This window comes from Somniosus microcephalus, chromosome 6, assembly GCF_052327205.1.
Source record: "Somniosus microcephalus isolate GS21.2 chromosome 6, FLI_Smic_1.0, whole genome shotgun sequence".
Classification (NCBI taxonomy): domain Eukaryota; kingdom Metazoa; phylum Chordata; class Chondrichthyes; order Squaliformes; family Somniosidae; genus Somniosus; species Somniosus microcephalus.
Window position 1 is genome coordinate 30,253,421 of NC_140992.1, and position 23,766 is coordinate 30,277,186.

The window sequence follows — 23,766 nt, forward strand, 5'->3', positions numbered from 1 at the left end:
TATTAACATTCAGTTCACAAAAGCAATGACCTGGATATACATCTCCTGGAACACCATCCCCCATCCCTGTGGTCAATGTACTTTTTAGAGTTGAAACATCTATTGGATGAGGTCGGAAGTCAGGGCTTCAAACATTAAGCCTCATCATTGATGACTGATGTAGGTTACCTGCTGTGAAACTATAATAGATAACCCAAAAGGGGTCTACCTAATGATTTATAAAGCACTAAGATTTGCCATAACAGTTGCAGATAGTTTCAAAGATAATTTTGAATTGTTTAAACAAGAAAACAATGTTGAGAGAAAGCAAACTATAAAACTGAGGGAACTTCATCACAATCTTCAACTTATCTATATCATTTAGCAAATGGCTCAAACCAGCTAAACTTAAGATATTGTTCATAATGTATGCTAGGTTTTGGAAATGGAAGCAAATTTTAAACAATCAAGAACATGCGTCATGCTGCACTGCACCCGTTTTCAATATGCTAAAATAAGCACTCCACTGCTGTGATCTGTTAGTAACTCCTATAGTGTACATATAAAAGTTGATCACTTGTTGCAACTAGATCTGAAAAATACTCACTTTGCTTCATAAGCTGCACAGCCAGGGTAGGACAGTTCGAACACATCAGTGAGAACATGCGGACCACCATTATGAACATGCCGGAGCTGAGAATTGGGGGAGTCACCACCAGAAGCTGCTGTATGTTGGTCAACAAATCCCGGGATGCCACCTGCTGCAACAAGTTCTATTAATATAAATAAATAAAGGTTATACTCCCCCATAAAACATATCTACAGCACATAAAATAAAATCAAAGACTTTTATTGGTCTATAACACCAAAGCTTTCCCCCCCTCATACAAGTGGAATTTTAATATACTAGCATAATCACTCATGCATAAATGTCAGTACTTTGATTATAAAAGAATTGCATTTTCAACACTTTCATCTTTCAACATTTATCACAACAAATGCAGACTAAAACATTGCACAAAACGCTAGCTTGAACAAGCTTTACAAACGGGTTTGAGTGTATACAATCTTTCTTCCCTTTGGGGATTCAGTAGCTGCAGTTTGCGATGCATTTCCTGTCTACCTAATGGCAGATCAAATTATGAAAATCTGAACGAATAGTTTTACAAAAGAGCCAACTGGAAACGTCCCAACGCTGGCTTCAAGCTTTAAGTGGGCTTCACAAAGTTCGAAGAATCAAGTTCAGGTGAAAGATCAAAGTAATTTGCTCTAATTTAGAGGAAACTAGTTCAGTTTTTTTTAAAAACACATTTATCTGCACTTTTCCCCAGCTCATTTAGGTGTTTTGGTTATTACTGGTCCGCTGTTGCCTTAGTTTCCATCTTTGTCATTTTGTTGTGTACCTCATCTTTATTCCTTTCAATCTTCGAAGAAGTTCATATAGATAGGCAATCATCCAAATGGATAACTACTGCAACCGTGTCCCTTTTAAGAATTTGGCAGCAGGACAGTCATCTGTTCTTTCTCCACTCTGCTGTGGGTTTTGACTTCTGGCCTCAAAAGTATTTATTTTTTTTAAAAAACGAAGCTATTTAATTGAGGGCCTACTGCAGTCGACTCATCAGCAGCAGCCAATATCAGCAGGACTTTGTTGGCTGTTCGTAAGAACATAAGAAATAGGAGGAGTAGGCCAATCGGCCCCTCGAGCCTGCTCCGCCATTCAATAAGATCATGGCTGATCTGATCCTAACTGCCAATCCACTATCACAGAACCATCTCCTGAATCTAACAGAATTAGACACACGAAATAGGAGCAGGATCAGGCTACACGGCCCCTGGGCCCGCTCCGCTACCCACAGGGCCATGACCGATCCGAACATAGACTCATGTCCAAATTCCTGCCCGCTCCCCATAACCCTTAATTCCCTTTACTTCTAGGAAACTGTCTATTTCGGTTTTAAATTTATGTAATGATGTAGCTTCTACAGCTTTTTGGGGCAGCATATTCCATGGACCTACCACCCTCTGAGTGAAGTAGTTCCTCCTCATCTCAGTTTTGAAAGAGCAGCCCCTTATTCCAAGACTATGCCCCCTAGTTCTAGTTTCACCCATCATCGGGAACATCTTCCCCGCATCCACCCGATCCAACCCCTTCACAATCTTATATGTTTCAATAAGATCGCCTCTCATTCTTCTGAACTCCAATGAGTAGAGTGCCAATCTACTCAACCTCTCCTCATATGTCCATCCCCTCATCCCCGGGATTAACCGAGTGAACCTTCTTTGTACTGACTCGAGAACAAGTATGTCCTTTCTTAAGTATGGACACCAAAACTGTACGCAGTATTCCAGGTGCGGTCTCACCAATACCTTGTACAACTGAAGCAATATCTCCCTATTTTTATATTCTATCCCCCTAGCAATGAAAGCCAACATTCCATTGGCCTTCTTAATCACTTGCTGCACCTGCATACTAACCTTTTGAGTTTCGTGCACCAGGACCCCCAGATCCCTTTGTACTTTAGTACTTTCCAGTTTCTTGCCATTAAGATAATAACTTGCTCTACGATTTTTCCTGCCAAAGTGCATAACCTCACACTTTCCTGTATTGTATTCCATCTGCCAAATCTCTGCCCACTTACTTAGCCTGTCTATGTCCCCTTGCAGGTTTTTTATGTCCTCCTCACTCACTACTTTCCCTCCCATCTTAGTATCATCTGCAAACTTTGATATGTTACACTCGGTCCCCTCCTCCAAATCGTTAATATAGATTGTAAAGAGTTGGGGACCCAGCACTGACCCCTGTGGAACACCACTAGTTACTGATTACCAGTCTGAGAATGAACCATTTATCCCAACTCTCTGCCTTCTGTTAGATAGCCAATCCTCTATCCATGCCAGAATATTACCCCCAATCCCGTGATTTTTTATCTTAAGCAATAATCTTGTGTGGCACCTTGTCAGATGCCTTTTGGAAGTCTAAATACACTACGTCCACTGGTTCCCCTTTATCCACCCTATATGTTACTTCCTCAAAGAACTCCAACAAATTTGTCAAACATGACTTCCCCTTCATAAAACCATGCTGACTTTGTCCTATTAAATTATGATTATCCAAATGTCCTGTTACTGTCTCCTTAATAATGGACTCCAAAATTTTACCGACCACAGATGTTAGGCTAACTGGTCTATAGTTTCCAGCCTTCTGTCTACTGCCCTTTTTAAATAAGGGTGTTACATTAGCAGTTTTCCAGTCTGCCGGGACCATTGCCGAGTCCAGGGAGTTTTGGAAAATTACCAATGCATCCACAATCCCTACCGCCACTTCCCTCAAGACCCTAGGATGTAAGCCATCAGGTCCAGGTGATTTATCCGCCTTGAGTCCCATTATTTTACCGAGTACCACTTCCTTAGTGATTTTGATCGTGTTTAGCTCCTCCCCCCCTTTAGCCCCCCGTTTGTCCAGTGTTGGGATATTCTTCGTGTCTTCTACTGTAAAGACTGATATAAAATATTCAGTGTTTTTGCCATCTCCGTATTTCCCACCATTAATTTCCCGGTCTCATCCTCCAAGGGATCAACATTTACTTTAGCCACCCTTTTTCTTTTTATATAACTATAAAAACTCACTATCTGTTTTTATATTTTTTGCTAATTTACTTTCATAATCTATCTTCCCTTTCTTAATCAATCTTTTTGTTATTTTTTGCTGTCTTTTAAAGTTTTCCCAATCCTCTATCCTCCCACTAGATTTGGCTACCTTATATGCCCTTGTTTTTAGTCGAATACTATCCTTAATTTCTTTACTTAGCCACGGATGGCTGTCTTTTCTTTTACACCCTTTTCTTCTCAGTGGAATATATATTTTTTGGAAGTTGTAAAATAACTCCTTAAATGTACACCACTGATCATGTATCGTCTTACCCTTTAATCTATTTTCCCAATCCACTCTACTCAATTCCGCTCTCATACCTTCATAGTCTCCTTTATTCAAGCTTAGCACGCTTGTTTGAGATCCAACCTTCTCACCCTCTAATTGAATATGAAATTCAACCATGTTATGGTCACTCATAGATTCTTCCCACTTGCAGCCACAATAGCTTTATTATCCAACAACCTAGTGTTTCTGGAACTGCACAGGTTGCGTTAAAATCATCAGTACAGATCAGGAACATTGGGCACACTAAAGAAATCCTCAAAATTTGATGTTCCAGCTTGTCAAATAATCAATCTCAGACACAACGGTCTAATGGCTGGGTCACATTCAGTACCAACTCAAGTAGCCAGTGAGAAATTGACTGTTCACGGAAGCGCTCATAACCTCCAGGTTAAGACAAGTGACTAGATAAATCCATAGTTCTACAAGTGTTGCTCCTATACAAGGATACGGAAATACCAAAGCCACTAAAATCAAGTAGTGGCTTCCTATGGGGGCCACCCACCTCAATGGCTGTCACTGTTCAATGCCACTGATTAGCACTGAATCAGTTGCACATGGTTAGATCCAGCAGTGGAAATGACTCCATCAGAGCTACCCGAATTCATCTTTGCACATATCGGTGAAATTAGCCATCATTCAAAACAATTGGCAGAATGAGTCAATCTACTTTTTAAAATTAGGCCTGGCAAATTGCAGAGTGCAAGCAAACAAGGCCCTCTATTCCAAACTTCAATGCAGTTTTCCACATTAAACAAGATATGGCTGAACACCAATATGGGGCGGGGCAGAGAAAACCTCCCAAAAATTGGGTGACTACAGAAAGTCCAAAGTACTGTTTAAAAAAAACCCATACCACGTTTATTGGATCAACTTTGCTTAGAAGCAACTTCGTGTATCAACTCAGTGCTGCACAGGAATCATTAAATTTATATGTAAAGAATTTACAAACTACTAAAACAAGTGAAACTGTCAGCACCTTAGCGTTAGGAGTACAGACTGCAACCCATGGATCTCCGCTCTACAGATATACCTCGTTAGGAATTTCAGGTTTCTTTTTCAACTTTTGGAAATTCCATTTTCAGGGAAGGATTGGGGGAAATTGGTGCAGACCACATTGGAAGTTTCAAAAATCCAAGTCTAAAGATAGCCTTGGCTCAATGGTAGCACGCTTGCCGGCAAGTCAGATATGTTCAAGCCCCATTCCACAGAATTGGCACGTAATCTAGGCGGACACTGCTGTGCAGTAATGCACTGTCAGATGAGATATTAAACCGAGGCTGTGTTTGCCCTCTTTAGTGGACATAAAAGATCGCACGGCATTATATAGAGGGGGGGCAGGGGTGTTCTGTGCCCTCATTAACAGCTATCCCTGAACCAACATCACTAAATTAGATCACAGTCTTTTATTTCATTGCTGTTGGACATTGCTTCTTTCAAACCGTTTGCTGCATTTCCCTATTTTACAACAGTGACTACATTGGCTGTGAAGCATTTTGGGACCTCGAGGGAGTGACAGATGCTATATAAAAATGCTACAGGAAACTTCGCGATATCCGGCACCGACGTGATGCCGATCTATGAAAACTTCCGGACAGACCAGCGCTAATGTTGAAGGATATGGAGGTTTTCATCTCCGTATCTGACAACAAACACTGTTGCTTAGCAACAGCTTGTAAACAGTCGGCCCCTACCTTGGAAGCGTCTCTGTAGCTTAGCAACAGCTTCAGAGAAGCTTTCCAGAGACTGACTGTTTAAAAAAAAATGCTAGGAGAAGAAAAAAAAACTAACAAAATGGCTGCTGATTTCTGCCGTTAGATCAAGGCTTCCGGACATACAACCTCCGGATAAACCAAAGTTTCCTGTACTTCCTTCTTTCACTCAATCACTTGACATCATGACTGAAATTAGAAAGCAAGGAGAGATTGCAAACAGGACAAGTGCTCCTTTATTGGAGAGGGTGGGAGGGACAGAAGAGAATCATCCAAGGTCAGTATTGGTTACTTTGTATGTGGTGTAGAGACCTAGGAGAAAACAACAGAAAACTGCATTTCTCTCAAAACTCCCACGCATATGACTTTTCCTGCAAAATTCATATTCAGCATGTCCCAGCTAAATCAAAGGGGAACGTGCAGGAAAAAAACTGAAATCCCATCAACAGGGCATTTCAGAAAAATATGCAAGCATTAGTGACACGAGTTACACGCTTCAATTTAACCAACAGTCAAGTTGGCATATGCAACTGCTCCGGGATCTTTAATGCATACTAGCTATTTTTTTTCCCAACTTCAATAAAATTGCTGAAGCCAAATGCTCCTAAACAAAATTAACACTGAAGGCCATTATCCAGCAATGTACAAATTAAATGTATAAAAAGGTATTGGCTCAAATTCATTACATCTACATTGTTGTCAGGTTTGCCTCTATGGTTTGGCCAAAAGATAACTGGTTAAGCCAATCAAGTTTGCTGTAGTTTTCAAACGTGGCTCGTAGATTAAAATCTAAAGCCCATCAACATACCCAGCTGGCATGCATGATATGGACTAATCTACGGAGTCAGAACTCTGCACATATCGCAGCCAAACTCACATGGAATCTTTTTATTGATATAACTACAAAAGGCGAGAAAGACAGCAACATTCTACACGAGGAACTGAAAAATACACGAAAACTGGAAAGGTAACTGACCAAGTACAGAACATCCAAAAAGGAAAGAATCTCACACTTAAAAATCTGCAGCTAAAATTACAATAAAACAAACTAGAATTTTTACGGTCATGGTCTACAAAACTTCTCTACAGCAATGTAGCCAAAATTCTCAAGACACATTGGTTTTTCTAGCATTAAGATGCAGTTGGTTCAGTTTCCCAAATCTCCATCATATGGGTCATAACACTCATCAGGGAGCTCGACTGGCAAGTGAACAGAAGTGGAGACTTTCTGAACAGTAGCGCTTTAAAATAGTTTCTTTCAAGTCAAACTTATACGTACAGAAGTGTTTTGCAAGCACTTGCCCCAAATCACATCTATATATCTAAATTGTAAAGGATAAAAAAAACTAGTTTCCCAATCAGCAAATTAGATTTTGAAGAGACAATTCCATCATACCAGAGCTTGTCAACTGCAGTCTGCTCAAATTCCCATTGAGAAATCAGAGAAGTGTTGCAACCAGAACTAATCATCTCCGTTTCAGTAGAGATAAATATTTTCATAGATAACTTAATAGGCTACATATAAAAATCTGAGTATTGGTTAAAAAATCAAATTCAACTGACTTAGAAACAAATCAGTCTAAATAAGGTGCCAGTAATGTCTTGGTCACACATATCACTTCAGTTTAAGAAACCATTGCAGACTCTCAACAGTTATTCAGCAAGTTAAGTTTTGCATTTCCCAACTCCATATGACGTTAAAAATGTAAGTTGCGCTTCAAATGCCAACTTTCAGCACTGGATGGTGGTTTGGAAGTAACTTACACCATAGATATTACCAACTGCAGACAGCTGCTATGAACTGCTTTGTAAATCAAGTATGTGAAAGAGGTTTTGCTTCAACACTGAATTTTACACAAAATAGAGCTAAAGGAAATTTGACTTGACAGCTTTCCATTGTTACTGTGTATAAACTATAACAGTGTCCCCTGTAAAATGTAATTTTAATGTCTTACTTCTTCATGCTGGAAGTTGTCCACCAGTCGAGCAAAACACAGGCAAGTACTTTCGACAGATTTCTTGTCCTAATCAAAAACAGAAAAGTTGTCTTTTAAAATATTACCAGGCCACAAGTTAGTATTTTTCAGCTACAATTACAAAATTATTGCACAGAGGATTTAGAATTATTCTTAATGGATCAAAACTTCTTCGTGTATATAATTTAGGGGAAAAAAAAAAATCAGACTTGGAGAAATACCTAATTCAGCTTAAAGCCGAATTACACCAGCATTCCACTTCTCCATCCAGTCTGTTTTGCCACTATTAAAGAAAGTGGAATAATTAACAGCCACACAACTGCAATCATGAAACACTTCAGGAAACAGTGGATAAAAACTGATTACACCAAATCTACAGGTCTAGGTATCAAAAGTTGCTTTTACAGTGGCCTCAAGAGTGGTTCTTGCACTGCTGGTTCTCGACGTGGCAACCAATGTAAACTTGCCAGATTTACCAAGACTACCCACAAGGAAGATACCACATGTCAGTAGTTAGCTTTATGCAAATACCTTGGTAGACATCTTAGTACAGGATGAATTGCAGATCAAAAAAAGTGTGAATTGAAGATAGTCATACTAAAGCCCACTTTAAAAATTCATTCAGTTTAAAAAAGAAAAAGTACTTGATATCTGAATACTCGTTTTCTTCCACTTGACATTTAGCAGCATTAAGCACTTAAAACCAGCAATAGGAAACATTGCATGCTCATCTCAAGTTATCTAATTAGGAATGCTTAGGAAACAGTTTAAGACGGTATTGTATACTTTGATCAGAATTCTGCTTCAAATCAGCACTGGAGTTAAAAAAATTACTGCTTTGCAGCCCAGATTTTGGGAGCAAGCTAATTGAGCAGCTTTCCCATATTAATTTTTGTCATGTGAAGCTGGTCTTCCTGTAAACCGAGTGCACTACAGGATCCAAAAAGCTACGCATGCACAAACTGGCTGTAACTTTCTGGCAGCAGCATCAGCGCCAGTGAATAATGGGGTCTTCCAATCCACTAGTCTAAAGATATCCAGCAGGGCTACACTGATGTGGCCATTGGCTGTTGGAGATTCACTATAGGAGGCACTGGCAAAAAAACACAAAAGTAGCTTACATGAACTCTATGTTAACACTAGTTTTGGACATACACATTTTCTCACTTCAATATAAATTGAGAAAATAAATTCACAATCAACATGTACATGTTCAGTCATCACTAATGGAAAATTTGTTTTCAGTACCTGATGGGTCAGCCTTTGGGTTAACAAGGGCAATGAATCAGCAACAAAGTGAAATTCATCAGGAGTAATACTTTGGCAGCAGTTTGCTGCTATTGCCAGGGCATTTCGCTGGGCATTGATGCTGAAGAACTCCAGGTACAGCAAACAGTCAGCCAATCCTCCCTTTAAAGTTATGAAAAGGAAAGATATTAGCACCATTTTGGGGGAGGGTAGGAGGCCGTGAGATAAAGGAAGATAGAAAAGAATATGGTTTGTAAAACTTAATTTTAAAACTACATGGAATCCCATTCATACTTTCTATAAATTCCTTTTAAACATTCCAAAAATATTCAAAATAAAAGATAAGTTGATTTCTTGAACATCTCAAAGATGGAGAAACTAGCTTAGAGGGGATATGACAGAAATTTTTTTAAATGACCTTAACACTGAATTCAGACTAGTTGTACAGATTATTTCAGATGGATAGGTCAGTAGGTCTAGACAACATGCACATAAAATATATAAGCAACGTGTTAGGGTAAATGCCAGGAAGTATTTATTTTCAGCAATTTCCTTCTAAAATAGACTACCAAACATAGTAGCTAAGGAGTCGCTACAGTCCTTTAAAATGGACCGTGGCAAGTTCAGAGTACAGAGGGTAAATTGCTAGTTAGCATTGTGAGTATGGGCTACTGCAGTCTGCTGAAGCCTTGCTGATTTCCTTGGCATTGGAAGGGAATTTCCCAGATGTTTCTTCCTGAATTGGCTGCATTTTTTTTTCTCCCAGGTGATTGTTTAGTTTAATAAGCTTAAGTGGTTGCATCATTGTCTGGATGGGGCGAAATTGGCGTGCATGATGGTCTTTTATCGCCTTTCTTTATATTGGTTTTGCAAAACTGGGCTCAAAAGCCCTCTGGTGGCAAATGTTCTTTGGTGTGGTACTGCACACAGACCCAGAATAGGCTCAGGCTCCGTTTTTTTGATCTACTGACTGAAGCTTCCTTCAGCTGTGCAGCCCACCTCAAAACGAGCACAGCAACTGGCCTCAGCAAAGAAAAACACTGGCTAGGGATACTATTCCTGATTTCTATCAGTTACCCATGCTTGCAGTATGTGTACAGAATATCAAGTGGGAATAGCATAAAGCTTGATGTCCCCCTGCTGACAATTGCTACCTCAGCTCGCATACGAATGACTAGTTGGGCAAGGACGAATGACTGCTGGCCCTACATCTGTATCCTAGCATGCATCACTACCTTCAGGGGATAAAGAGAGAAGTCATTTATGTATGAACTTTAAGGAAAGGAGAAATGAAGTCTTCCTCCCCACACCAACAGAAATTTATAGCAGTACTTACAGCTTGTAAAATGGCTTTACTATGTCTGCGTGATAACATTTCCAGAGCAGTCAAAGCCTGTTCGGCCACATCGATGCATTGAATGACTTGCAGCTAGAAACAAGGGTGAAATTTACATACGTGAAAAGGTTTATAATTCACCCTTGCTAGAGACACCATAGTTACACAATAAAACATTACAGAAAGGTTTGAAATTTTAAAAATTCTATGTATTGGTCTTTAAAGGGCACTGTACAGAACAATTACAATCAAGAGAACCAAAAGACAAAAATGTCATGAGTGAAATTCCCTTGCACTGATGCCTCCCTTGTATTTTTCCCGAGCATTTTTTTTTTTTTTTTTTTTTGCAAGCTGCAAATTTAAATAAAGACTATGCAATTCACTGCAGTACAAGTAGATTCCTGTTACCTCAAAGTACTGGACCCTCAGCCTACACTACTTTAAAAAGTGTTCTGAAAGCAGTCAGGACTAAATTTCAATGCATATATTTACAGCGCAAGCAGACAGAGTTCCAATAAAATAATTGACCCTGTAATCACTGGCAATCAGAAAATGCAACTCCCACATGGATACTCTGACTGAGAATAAGGAGGAATTTTGAGACTGGTCTTCGGAAAACGTATCCAAAACAAGGAAGCTGGAGTTTGACAAATTTCCTGATTTTTAAGCATTTCTAAAATTTAAGGGAACCCACAGGAACCTGGTTTCAAAGCTAGTTTCTTACAAGCTGCCTTCAGCAGTGACTGCAAAATGGTTACCTCTTCAGACATGTAGAAACCCCTTTGAAAGAACAGAGCTAGTGGGTCAACACTTGGAAAAGCACTTGTTAAATAAAAGTCAGCACAGGAGGTAATTTTTTTTTAAAGTTGGGAATTTTCAAAAATGTGTGACAGAGGGGGATAACAGTTGACATTATATAATTGGACTGTGGGAGCCACCTTTCTACATTGGTGATTAATAGCCAAGAGTCATGGAATGGGAACAAATTAAGGTTATGCACTATTACTTTAAAACAGAAAACCATAAATGGCAAGTTTTCAGGCTAGAAAGAGCCAGAGTGTACCCGAGGGGGACAGATCATAGGATATATTTAAAAATAAGACCCCGAACTTGGATCAGGGTATCTTAAGTAATAATAAGTTTGCAGATACCAAATAATTAGTAAAGCAAATAAACACATTCATAAAGATTCAGATCTTTTTGGTAACTGGCCCAGTAAGTGCAAGTGCAGCTCAAATGGATAAACGTAAAGTAATGATAGAGTAAGGGACTAAAAAGAGTCAATAGAATGGAGGGTAAATAGAACAATTGTACTACATACTGGTGAGGGAATCAACGGATAAATTTGAGCATCCTCAAATACTTGGCTACAATAAAAGAAAGATACAGCAACTTGCATTTATACAGCGCTTTAATGTAGTAACACATCCCGAGGTGCTTCACAGGAGCGTTAAACACAATTTGACACCGAGCTATACAAGGAGATTTTAGGTCAGATAACCAAATACTTGATCAAAGAGGTAGGTTTTATAAAAGAATGTCTCAAAAGAAGAGATGCAGAGGTTTAGGGAGGGAATTCTGGAGCTTAGGGCCCAGACCACTGAAGGCACAGCCGCTAATGGTGGGTCGAAGGAAATCAAGGATGCACAAGAGGTGAGAATTGGAGGAACACATGGTTCGCAGTGGTAAATTGCAAATCAAAAGGTTCGGTTGTTGCTCAGTAAGACGGCCAGTGTAGTGTGTATGAGTTTGGTCATCTACAGATGATCAACCTTGATGGGGTACTATGTCGGAAATCAAGGATCAGGGCTGCCCCCTTTGGGAGAGAGGAGATTGAGGTGACCTAATTAAAATGTTCAAGATTAGGCAAGGCACTGGCAAACCTGGTCCAGGGAAACTGTCGGCAGTGGTGAAGCGTTCAAATGTCAGGGGGCACAAGTTAAAAATAACTTGAAGAAAGGAAGCAGAGAGAACCTTATTACATAACAAGAGACTTAGAGAGAAAAATGACCACAGAACCCACTGAAGCAAAGATAACAGATTCAAGCAGCAACTGGATGCATTACAGGAAAAAGAGATGAGATGAAGATAATTTGAAAAGCAGATAGGCGATGCGACATCTATTAAAAAGGGATGGTTTTTGGGGCTAGTGTCTTCTCCTTGCCCCAAGAGTTATTATTATATTTATAAAGCTTTAGATGCACAATGATTAAAGGAATGAAACTGACGAGAAGAAATTTATTTCTGGAAATCTACACAAAACAGCCAGATAGTTAAAAGGAAATAAAGAGTCTTAGGCCACACACTCTCCTTTCTGGCAGTTTAAATGTGGGGCTTGGATTTCCTTTCGAAGGTTTGAAGCATTTCGGACCTCTAGAAATACAATGCTAGGTGAAAGCAAATGCCAGCCAAAAATTACTCCTTATATACTTCCAAGACCTTGAAAGAGTAGTCTTAGGAGAGATGGGGGAGGGCAGGAAGCACCGTTTGCTCAAAATATGGAGACTCAAAATGTCAATTTTTTTGCCTGAATGGAAATCCAATATATGCGGTCAGTAGGTTTACCCAGGGTCAAAATTTCCAATGCAGATTTCACAGCTGTTTTGTAAACTATGTTCAGCACTATGTGGAGAGCATAAGGAATTACTCAGTTTTGCTATTGTTTAAATATATGCTGTTGCAAACATATTTTCACAATTTATTGCTGCCATTACTAATCAGATATTCTCACATATTTAGTCTGAGTGGCAATATTTGACAAGAGTATCAAAGCAGGAAGGTGGCTGTTGAGATTTATAAAGATTTTGCAATTGGTCAACCTATTCTCACCTTTTCTAAGAAGACTGGAATGGCATCAACAACCACAGCTGATGACCTAGGCAGAGCTTCCATCATGTAAGTCAATGCTCTGCAAGCATGGTTCATCTGTCATTAGAAGTAAGCAGAACACGTCAGTAAATGAACAACCAATTCACGAAGCATTTTAATAACCGTCCTAGTGGGAAATACTTACAATGTCAAAGTTATGCTCCATCTGCAACAAAGTTATCTGTAAAGAAATAAGGAAAGTTATTAACGGTGAGAGTTGATGTGCATACTTTAAGAATCAATGGCATGTAAAAGATTAGAAATTGTATGAGATTTTATACACATTTAAGAACTAGCCAGAAGGTAATTAATCTTAAAACAAATTTAACTATAGCATCTCTGCTCAAACTTCAGAATATTTGTATTTCTCAATATAAATCAGTCAAGCACCAAACAAATCATTGCCAGTTACATAATACAACCTAGCTTCAGCATCTTCGCACTCCATATCTCAATCATGTTCAGTATAAATCATATCCCTGCACTCTGAGGTTTCCACCCAATAGTGAAGCCAGTGCTTGCTGTACTCTTCAGCTTGGATATTAATCACAGCATGCTGGCTTAAGAGATAACTATTACATGGTTACCAGAATAACTTACTCCCCTAGAGTTCTCTGTATCAAGACTTAGATCTGGCAAAAACTTCCTCTTGACATTTAAGCTGGGGTCACCACTTACACCAGTGTGCATACAGATTAAAGCCTTATGCAAAAGATGTGAAACATATTCCTCTGCACAAGTAAAGCAAAGATTAAAATCTCAAAATACTAGCCTCAATTTACCGCTTTAATCTTAGAATTACTGTCTGTACTTATGCAAAACTTCAAACAACTTTCAAGATTTAATTTAGTTTAATATAAACAATTTCCTTGAACACCAGAGTATTTTCCAGTGAATTTTTATATGGTAGTGATATGTTTAAGTCAATTGAATTGACAGTTTCACCATATGCACATTTCAATAGCTGGAATCTAAAGTTAATCCCTCATTTCTTTATTGTTGCAGATTCGGCCTTTGCATATTGCCTGTTCTTTTTATCCATATTTATTTTATACATTATGCAACTAATATGAAAATCCTCAGGCTATCCTTATTTTCCATCAATGTTTTGCTAGTTATGAAGCTAAGAGAAAATTGGCAGTAATGTACCATGCTAAAAAATCTTGAGAGAATGCCAACTTGGTGCAGTAAGTATTCATGCAAGCGTTAATAGACTTAGGACAGGAATAATTCAACTCTTACACTAAAGTACTACTCTCATGAAACTCATGGTACCAATTGTGTACTCAATATATACTAGAAAAGCAACCAGTTTGAAATCAGATTGTATTTCCCCCACCAAATATATTTAGCATGTAATTTTGGCCTCGATGGCTATTAAGCTGTCAGTACTACCATCTGTCCACTGGAATTGTAGATTTGGGTTTTGAAAGCGATATTCATACTTTGTGTTCTGAACTCAAAACTATTACAAAAAAGTCACCCTTGTACTTACAGCCGAGACATCTTTGTATGTGGAGTGCTATAGAAATGAAACTAATATGTGGCGTGTAACATTGCTGCCAGCTTTTGCATACAAAAGAATGATTAGACATTTTCTTTATGGTTCCTACCAAAGCTGGGACAACACTCTTCACTGGAAATCCTCCCAGGGTTTCTTCATTCCCCATTACCAACAGCTGGCACATCTCGATGACTGCTTGAAGTTGCTGACTCTCATCTCCAGTAGCTTGTAGACCCTGTAGGAGCTGCTGTGCCTTTGAACCTGAGAAAATAGTTTCCAACTGTTACTTTTAGCTCCATTCTACTGCTGTCCCAAGACCACACCTGTGATAACAGTGCAGACAATCCACTATGCTGAACCAGTTAGTGAAGAGTGAGTGAGCAATGTCAGCTGACTCAACTCCAATGAAATGCTTTAGATTGTCCAGACTGAAATCAAACCAAAAGCCCACACTATACCAATTCGAACCACAGATCGTCAGTACAAGCTACTGTGCCACTATGGTCATCCGCCTAGCAATCCAGAATAAACTCCTTGGTGAACAGGTTATTAGAATGTCTCACCTGTGGGACCTGTTCTTGAATCCATTTCAGACGGATAGTATTACAAACCTCTGCTCACTAAGGGTTCAAATGGATTTTCTGTGCCCAATTACAAATGGTGCAAATTCACAGCACAGAAACTGCCAACATTTTTTTTTACAAGTTACTAAAACAATTGCAATCTTATTCAGAAGTCCTTTAAGAATAGCTGGTGTGAAAAATGGAAATTACATTTGCAAGAATAGGGCATTCAGAAAGGTACATTGTTGGAGCAAATTAAAATTCTCTGCATCTGGCTCTGCAATAACTGACCTGGGAGTACTTGATGCAGAGATTTGGCACTCAAAGGAAAAGCATTCTACTCCCCAGCATCAGTATCACACATCCTACACAAACATCCAAAGAAATTTAAAACCAAGCAAGAACACCTACATCTTATGCATGTTGCCGATGACTTAAAATGGCAACAGTTTCTTAAAGCTAAATTGACACATTTTCAGCAAAAGTTGCAAAACAAAATTGCTCTACTTAAGTATCAATATGATTACTCACTTGCTCCGCTTCCAATTGTTCTATGAAAAAGCTGGGACATTCGTGGACCAAGAGGGCCAAAAAGGTGGGGAGGAAGGCCACGTGCCTCTAATAAAGCTGGAACAAGATAAGCACAAGATTAGTTATTGGTAAAGCATATTCCAGTACAAGAGTGCTCAGTTCAATGGGAACATTGGTAAGAAAGCACTTAACTAATTTCTGCATTTGAAATTTTAATTTTTAAAAAGTGCATAGTTCAGAGAAGGAATTTCAATGAGTAAGCCAAAATACTTGTGGGAATGGATCTCTCTACAGTAACGCATTACACAAGATGAATGGTAAGCATACTGTACTTACCAAGTGGTGGTTCCACCAACAGGAAACTTTCTGATATCCGGCACTGACAGGACCGAGCTGGTGCCGTACCATCAAAAGTGCCGGACATACCAGTGTTAATGTTGAAACATACAGAACTGAAAAGCTCCGTGTGAATCAACAAACCCTGTTGCTTAGCAACAGCTTCAAAACAGTCGGCTGCAGCTGCAAGCGTCTCTAGCTGAAGCTGTTGCTATAGCTACAGACCTTGCAGTGCCTGACTGGGGGAAAAAAAGCAACGAGAACTAAAAAAACTTATAGAAAACTGCTCCTGATTTTTGCCGTTAGATCGAGTATTCCGGACATATAACCTCCGGATAAACCAACGTTTCCTGTACTTGCAACAGAGGTAGAAACCAACACCACAGACATGGCAACACTAGCCTTTGAGTTAATGTTACAAATGCAACACCGTTGAAATTAATTAAACTGCTTCAATTGGGGGTTGAAACATAGCGCGAAAGAGCGAGAGCACAAAAGTGAGCGAGAGAGAAAGAAAATGGGACACTTGCAGACAGAGAAAAGAAAAAAAAAGATTCCTTGCTAATAGCATTTATTAAGAACGCCAGATAGAGCATGCATACTGTGGATCGGTCAGAAGGGAATGATGCCGTGGGATCCCAGAAATTCCATGGAGCATCGTGTCAACCTGCTGCCCATCAAAGCCCTAGCCCCAAGCCCAGGTGTGATAACATGCCTTATGCAGTTGATAGTTCACCAATTTCCATTGCAAGAGGGGGAAAAAAAGCTGTAGTGGCAATAAAATGCTCTGTCCCTGGATCCGTCTTCCAATTTGATCGCAGCACCCGAGTTATCAGTATATGGGGTAGATTTTTAACTTACCACCCGTGTAAAATTGGCAGTGGATCTGTCGCATGATTTTCATTTCTATTGAAACCAATGAATATGGAAATTGGATCGCAACGCCTGTTTCATGCCCAGGTGGCAAGTTGAGAATGTACCTCTAGACATCCAAGGGTGCCAGTTTTTGTGACTCATCAGACCAAATTCAGGAACTACTGCCTTATTTGGATCAATGCAGACTGACTTGGTTTGAATATAAAATTTTGAATCCAAATATGCTGGCTTCTCTGATTTTTAAACGATCCTTCCCTTCCAACCCCCCACTTGTGGGTCCTCATGTCACGTTCACCTGCACAACAGTAACTGCATTTCAAAGACTAATTCACTGGCTGTGAAGCACTTTGGGACTCCTTGAGGACATGAAAGGAGCTTTTTTTTCTGCATAAGTTTGAAGATACGATATGGCAACTTCTGGCTTCACATTTTACATAAAAAGTGAATTCTTGCGAATGTACTTGAGCATAGAGATTTATCAATACAACTGGTTTATAAGGCTTATAATAATTAGTTCTTATAGATTCCTCACCTTGCAGTCGGCCCATTTCAGAATCATCCGATTCACTCTCTCCAGAAGTTGGCATTCCAACAGCTCCAGCAACGGAACTAGAAGCTGAAGTGAACAAGACAGTCACTCCACTTTTGTTAAAAAAGCCTTTAAAGTAACCAAATAAAGTCATCAACTGAACTCTGCTTAGTTTGCTAGAAGCTGCATTATAATACTTAGGACAGGTTATAAGCTTGGGTCACAGTAAACTCCCTTCTTTTCCAAATTTTCTTATTTTCCCAGTTTGTTTCTCCAAGTATGTATAATACCATTTACTTAAATTGGAAAACGTAAAAGTTTCAATCAATCACGGAGTACACCACCAGTAGTAAATCACTACATATTAGGTATGGTACTTAACCATTCTGCTGACCCCAAAGTGAAGCTCTTTTACATCATGTTTACCACAAAGTACTGGCAACAGCCTGATCATTCACAAGAAAATATTCCTCGAACTAGTAAAGGCTTCACTGACAACTTAGATTAAGTATCTTGTTCATAGAGTACAGCTGATTCACACCAGTGAATAGATCCACTGCGCAATGGAGGAAATTTACAGTAATCTTGTGATCTTCCTCCATTACAGGAGTCATGATCTCAGGTCAGACTATTTTCCTTGACAAAAGCAACCTGCAGGGTAGTCTACACTTAATATAACTCATCAAAATCAAGTAGATCCAATCACTCCAAATTAAAGAAACATTAGGATTGAAGAACTATGTAAATGGGGGATGAACTGCATCTAAAAAATATGGAAAACCATATGGGTGGTAATAAATTACAGAAAAATCAGATGGAGCCCAATAATAGAACAATCCAACTCCTCAAAGAAATTACTGAAGCTTAGAGCTGACATGTAAAATCCAGGGCCAACAGTGCAAGCATTTTGATAAAAATCACAACGGGGGGGGGAATCAAAGGGATTATAAATTTGTGGAGAACAAGATTAAGATTCCTGCTAGCGTCAAATGGCATTACTTTCCAAGTACAGGAAACTTTGTGATATCCGGCACCGAGCTGTTGCCGTCCCATCAAAACTGCCGGATAAACCAGCGCTAATGTTAAAACATACGGAAGCTTTTGAGCTCCGTATCTAGCAACAAACCCTGTTGCTAACAGCTTCTAAACAGTCGGCCGTAGCTTGCAAGCGTCTCTGTAGCTAAGCAATAGCTTTAGCTAGACCTTGCAGAGCCTGACTAGTGGAAAAAAAAGCAAGAAAAAAAACTTACTGAACCGACTCCTGAATTTTGCCGGTGGCTCGAGCATTCCGGACAGTTAGCCTCCAGATAAACCAAAGTTTCCTGTAAGTCAAACCCAAAACCATAGTCTCAGGTTTCCAAAGAATGGTCATGTAACCTCTGATGGAACAAGATTTAAGATATCCACTGGAAGATTGGAGATAAAGCCAGATTGCTTGGATAAAGTGCTCACAACTGCCACTTGACATCATAGCTTAAGAGTAGAATATTTTCAGATGCCAAGAGCATCACCAAACCTCATTCAACAACCCACTCTACAGCCATGCTCAGTTGAAAGCTAAGAGGGAAAACAAATGATACATCTTCATTTTTTAAGTCATCAGCCTGGTTAAAAAGGATCGATTTCTTACCTGATGCTCCTTGAGGTACATCTTCTGTGCGTGCAGAAGAATTTGCTCCATCCTGGTTGTTATCAGGATCTGCCATCTTCTCCTGTCGGCGAGCCTCAGATGCTCCTCTTTTGCCCAGGCCAGAGCCTCGCCGACTATTGTGGGGGGGGGGGGAAAAAAACACCTGAAATTCTTTTCACCTTTTAAGTAATACAAATCAATTGCTGCAGAGAGCCTGCAACTCCAACTGGTGAAGCCACCATTCAACAGAGTATGGTACACATTCACACGGTGTTCAGGAGGATGACAACCATCCATTCACCATTTACAGTGACTTGCACTGCTCACCATACCATTTGTGAGGAGTTCTTAGCATCTGCTGTCCACCTAGCACTTGTCAGCTGTCTAACAATTAATGACTATCCTCATTTGCTGGAGAAAAGCGTGTAAAGAATAGCCAGAGTCTCTTTAGGGTTAAGGTGGCTACAAGATTATGCAAAATTTGGAACTAAATTAATCTTCCATGGTAGATTCAGTAATTCAATGTGAGCCAAGGAAATCTGCAGTTATCCAAAGCATTACAGGCCAACCACCCAGCATTGCTCCTTAATAGAACCTAGAGGTGCAAACCAGTCACTGGGGGCTGATATTGTTGGAGCTCGTCTACAAATAACCCTGCAGGTAAAAGCCCTTATTGTACAAGCAGCAGGAAATATACCAAGTTCACCATTCTAGTAAGATGTAGATTTAGCTGGTTAAATTTCAGTTAGGAGTCTCTGTAAGCCATGACGCTGCCAACCTCCCTCAAGTTAGGTAACTGGGATATGTTGCTATGGGGGAGTAAGGATGCACTCCATAACTGGGCAAATCCAATCCCTACACGTGGTAGAGGTTTCAGTAGCTTGAAGTGTAGACTCAAACATGGCGATTAGTTTCAGTACAGTACACATGTTGGACACCTAGCTAACCAAAAAAAATTAAATTGGTGACGCCCATAAATAAAATTCCATGCTCAGGCTGCTAAATACATAGAGTTGCAAAGAGTTTCCGCAATCTTTTGAGCTAGTTTAAAAAACAGAGAAGCCGGCCCCAGCCACAAAACTAGCCATGCCCTCAGGATGCATCAATCACCATTGGGAGTTTCCGGATATTGCACAGACCTTCAAGGAGGCTCTAAAAATTATCTTGGTTCTTTTGGGCGCAAGGACACCAAGACAGGTTTTAAAAACGTTTGAATGTATTTTTTTTTTAAATTTACCAAGAAACTGACTACCGTACCCCAATATAACTCGCAAATGGTTTGTATATTTTTTTAAACTCATTTTCAGTAATTTAAAAATCAGGTTGGTGGAATGAGAGATTAAAAATGCTCATCTTTTGTGATAAATCCATTTTCAGCTGTATTAATCAATCTGCACAAAGCGACCACTCAAATATATCAAGCAATATTTAAGCAATTAAAAAAAGGGGTTAAAGCGCTGCTCGATTGTGCTGGTTTATGGCAGATTTTGCACTTGGCAATATGCAGATAAGTTGAGTGGAAACGCGAGAAAAAAAAAACTCAATGGGTGTAATTTATGCCTAAATCGTCGATTGCACCCAAAGCTGAAGCTTTACCCCATATTTTGCACACACTTTCTTGTCTCATGATCTACAGAAGGCATTTTCTGAAATATTTCACATTGAAAATGGGTCTTCCAGTTACTTCTGTGCCACTATGCCTATTGGTGACAAATCAACCTACACTGCACATGCATACGACATCAGGTATTCTCTTTTATTCTACTAGATCGTGTTGGCCTTTGCTCAAAGGTAGTCTGGAGCCTCTAAGTAAGCTTCTCATGTTTATGGTGCTCCTGCTGCAAACTGAATGAAACAATTCATCCATCACTGCAATAAGGAATTACTGAACTAATCATACGACTGAAGAAAACATTACACCTTTCCGATATTTCCAGAATAATTGCAGAATTTCCAGAATATCTTCAGAATAATTGCAATACTATTTTATTGCCACTTGTTCAAAATGTTATTTAAATTAGATTTATAACCTACCAAATACATTTGGGATGGCTCTTTTGCATTTCTGAGAGCCCGATGTTGGGAAACAGAAGTTTAATGCCGAGTTTAGACATTGCAGTTATCCCAAAATTAACTCAATGCATCAAGTCCATTAATTCAATTCTCTTCTCCCCACCCTGAATGTTGTGGGCTTTAAGTCATTATAAAAAATTCTAACTGGTTTCAATTTTTTTTTTGCTGCTCAGGTCTCAATTATTTGCACATTTTCTATCCAGTTGTCAGGTGGCCTGGTTTACCACAGTATGTCACAATGCACTCTAGGTAACAGAAGAAAACTTTATTAGAATCCAAAGTTTATAACTCTGGGACTAAAGTAGAATTCAAGACCCAAGCCTTAGAAAGCAGGCGTTGCAAGTAAACGTTCTTGCAGTTATTTCTAATATTAATTGACGTGCAAATATTTTTCAGATGTTTGCTAGGATGCAAGGGTTATTTGTATATACTACCATAGCTCAGAAGAAAAAAGGTAAAGTATTAATGATTCATCTTGCAACAGTTGCTGGTTCCAGGCAGCTGTATTAGAAAAAAGTTTGGGTGACTTGATTGGATAGTTTTGTGGGAATTGCTCATTGGTAGTGAAAAGAAGTGATTTTTGACGATTGAACACAGTTTAATTGACCAGTTCTCATTTGTTGTGGGACCTTCCTACTGACAAATTGGCTGTCACATTTACCTACACAAGTGACCACACATCAAAAGTAATTCATTGGCTGCAATACACTTGGAACTTCTTGGTTTTGATCAGACACTATATAAATGAAAATTGTCTACTGTATAATCATTTTTTTCCCAATCCATTCATGAGTTTATGCCCTATGGAGACTTAAGTTGCGACTTCAAGGCAGCACAATATATCCAAACTCAACCTACATCTATATTTAACAAATTGTACCTAGCAGTAATTTAAGATTAAAGTATCCATTTCAATATTGCAGGAACAAAAAAATTGATTTAGATGTTTTATATTTTCCAAACTTCTCACCAACAGGCGTTACAAGGAATAAATCAATTTTATTCTCTTAAAATCTGCATAGTTGGAGATTAATTAAAACTAGAACTCTAGAACTGTATGATGCATTCTTCCCTTTCTCTTCCACCCCGCCCATGCAGCCAAATTAGACAGATGCTATTAGGATCTCTTCCATAGTATTAATTGCCAGAAGGTATATTTAAATGACGTGGGTTTTCTTGCACAGAGAACGCCCAGGCGGAAATATCAATCAACATCAGGATTGGAATGTGTCTCCAAAGTCCAATGCTCTACCAATGTGATTACCAGGCCACCACCTGGAGACAAATGTAGACCAAAAATGGCCTAAATTTTAAGTTGCTAGACATACAAGTCTGGTTAGTAAACCAGGAAGTGGTGTCGGGTCATCTTGCTACAAGAGTGTAAACCAGCTTACAAAAAAAACCCCACAGTAGAATGGATCACCCATGGGAACTCTCAATGTCATCACAAAGTAAAGCAGACATTTGGGAGAAACCAATCCAGCACAAATGCCATTAGTCATAAACACCAATTCACCAATTTGGGTTTGAGCACAAGTTAAAAAAGCTATTTTGGGTCAGTTAAGCAGCCTCAAAATGATCACAATATAATTTTGGCTTCAGACCAAAAAGACTTTAGAAAGCTTGCACGAAAGTAATTCCAATACACATCTTGAGTTCTAAAAGCATTTACCTGGTGCTAGCACAGGAGCCCGTGGTCTTTTGCCTTGTGCTCCGCCTCAAACTGGGGAGCTCTGCTGGTGGGGATTCACTGCGTTTCTTAGTAGACCTCCTCAAGCCTTTAAAAAATTCAACAGTAGAGATCAGTGAAATCATCTATCAGGATAAAAATAGTTGTGTACTTCCAATAACTTAAATACCCTCAGAACCGATGGAACATTGGCAGCTACAATTTAGCATTGTACACTAAAGACAGACTTCCAGTACATTTACATTACTATTCATTTGTACTGCAACTTATCCAGTGGTGCCCTTAAAAAAGCTCAAACTACTTTGTTGAATTTCATAAGTTTGTAGCAAGATTAAACTTGATGGCTGTTCAACATTTCAAGTGAACACCTTAAAAAGATGTGGAATTGTGTATGAATTGGTATGTCTATAATGTTCCAAAAAGCAAGCTCATTTTATAATATTCTTTGCTTTCCCCCCCCCCCCCCCCGCCAAATTTCTCTCCAAAATTAGGCTTCATTCTCTACCAAACAGGATAAAGAGACAACCTCCTAAGTCATTGATGTTCTATAACTAGTTACAGGAAACTTTCTGGTATCCGGCACTGATGGGACGGAGCTGGTGCCGTACCATCAAAACTGCCGTAGAAACCAGCGCTAATGTTAAAACATACGGAGCTTTTGAGCTCCGTGTGAATCAACAAACCCTGTTGCTTAGCAACAGCTTCAAAACAGTCGGCCGCAGCTTAAAAGCGTCTTTGTAGCTAAGCAACAGCTTCAGCTAGACCTTGCAGAGCCGGACTGGAAAAAAAAGCAACGAGAAGTAAAAAAAACTTATAGGAAACGGCTCCTGAATTTTGCCGGTAGATAGAGCTTGCCAGACATTTAACCTCCGGTTAAACGAAAGTTTCCTGTAGCTTGTGTTTTACTGGCCCTCATTTTTGCCCCTCAAGAAATGGACCATCTCCATTCAACAGTCTTAGTTTGAATGCAGCTACCCT

General features: G+C 39.4%; 1 protein-coding gene across 11 annotated transcripts in view; it reads right to left on the bottom strand.

Annotated features, from left to right (window-relative positions):
• Window positions 1-23,766, bottom strand: part of trip12 (thyroid hormone receptor interactor 12) — a 150,987-nt gene that overhangs the window by 65,368 nt on the left and 61,853 nt on the right. For 6 of the 11 annotated variants that reach the window (XM_085989910.1, XM_085989909.1, XM_085989912.1 and 3 more), the window contains exons 6-16: window positions 22,771-22,876; window positions 19,026-19,159; window positions 17,399-17,524; window positions 15,655-15,750; window positions 14,670-14,821; window positions 13,202-13,237; window positions 13,018-13,113; window positions 10,189-10,281; window positions 8,853-9,014; window positions 7,584-7,652; window positions 587-752 (exon numbers count right to left, since the gene is read on the bottom strand). In XM_085989910.1, the coding sequence (XP_085846036.1) occupies window positions 587-752; window positions 7,584-7,652; window positions 8,853-9,014; window positions 10,189-10,281; window positions 13,018-13,113; window positions 13,202-13,237; window positions 14,670-14,821; window positions 15,655-15,750; window positions 17,399-17,524; window positions 19,026-19,159; window positions 22,771-22,876 (1,236 nt within the window). The remainder of the gene's footprint in view (window positions 1-586; window positions 753-7,583; window positions 7,653-8,852; window positions 9,015-10,188; window positions 10,282-13,017; window positions 13,114-13,201; window positions 13,238-14,669; window positions 14,822-15,654; window positions 15,751-17,398; window positions 17,525-19,025; window positions 19,160-22,770; window positions 22,877-23,766) is intronic. The other 5 variants (XM_085989919.1, XM_085989918.1, XM_085989916.1 and 2 more) reach the window with 2 other exon arrangements.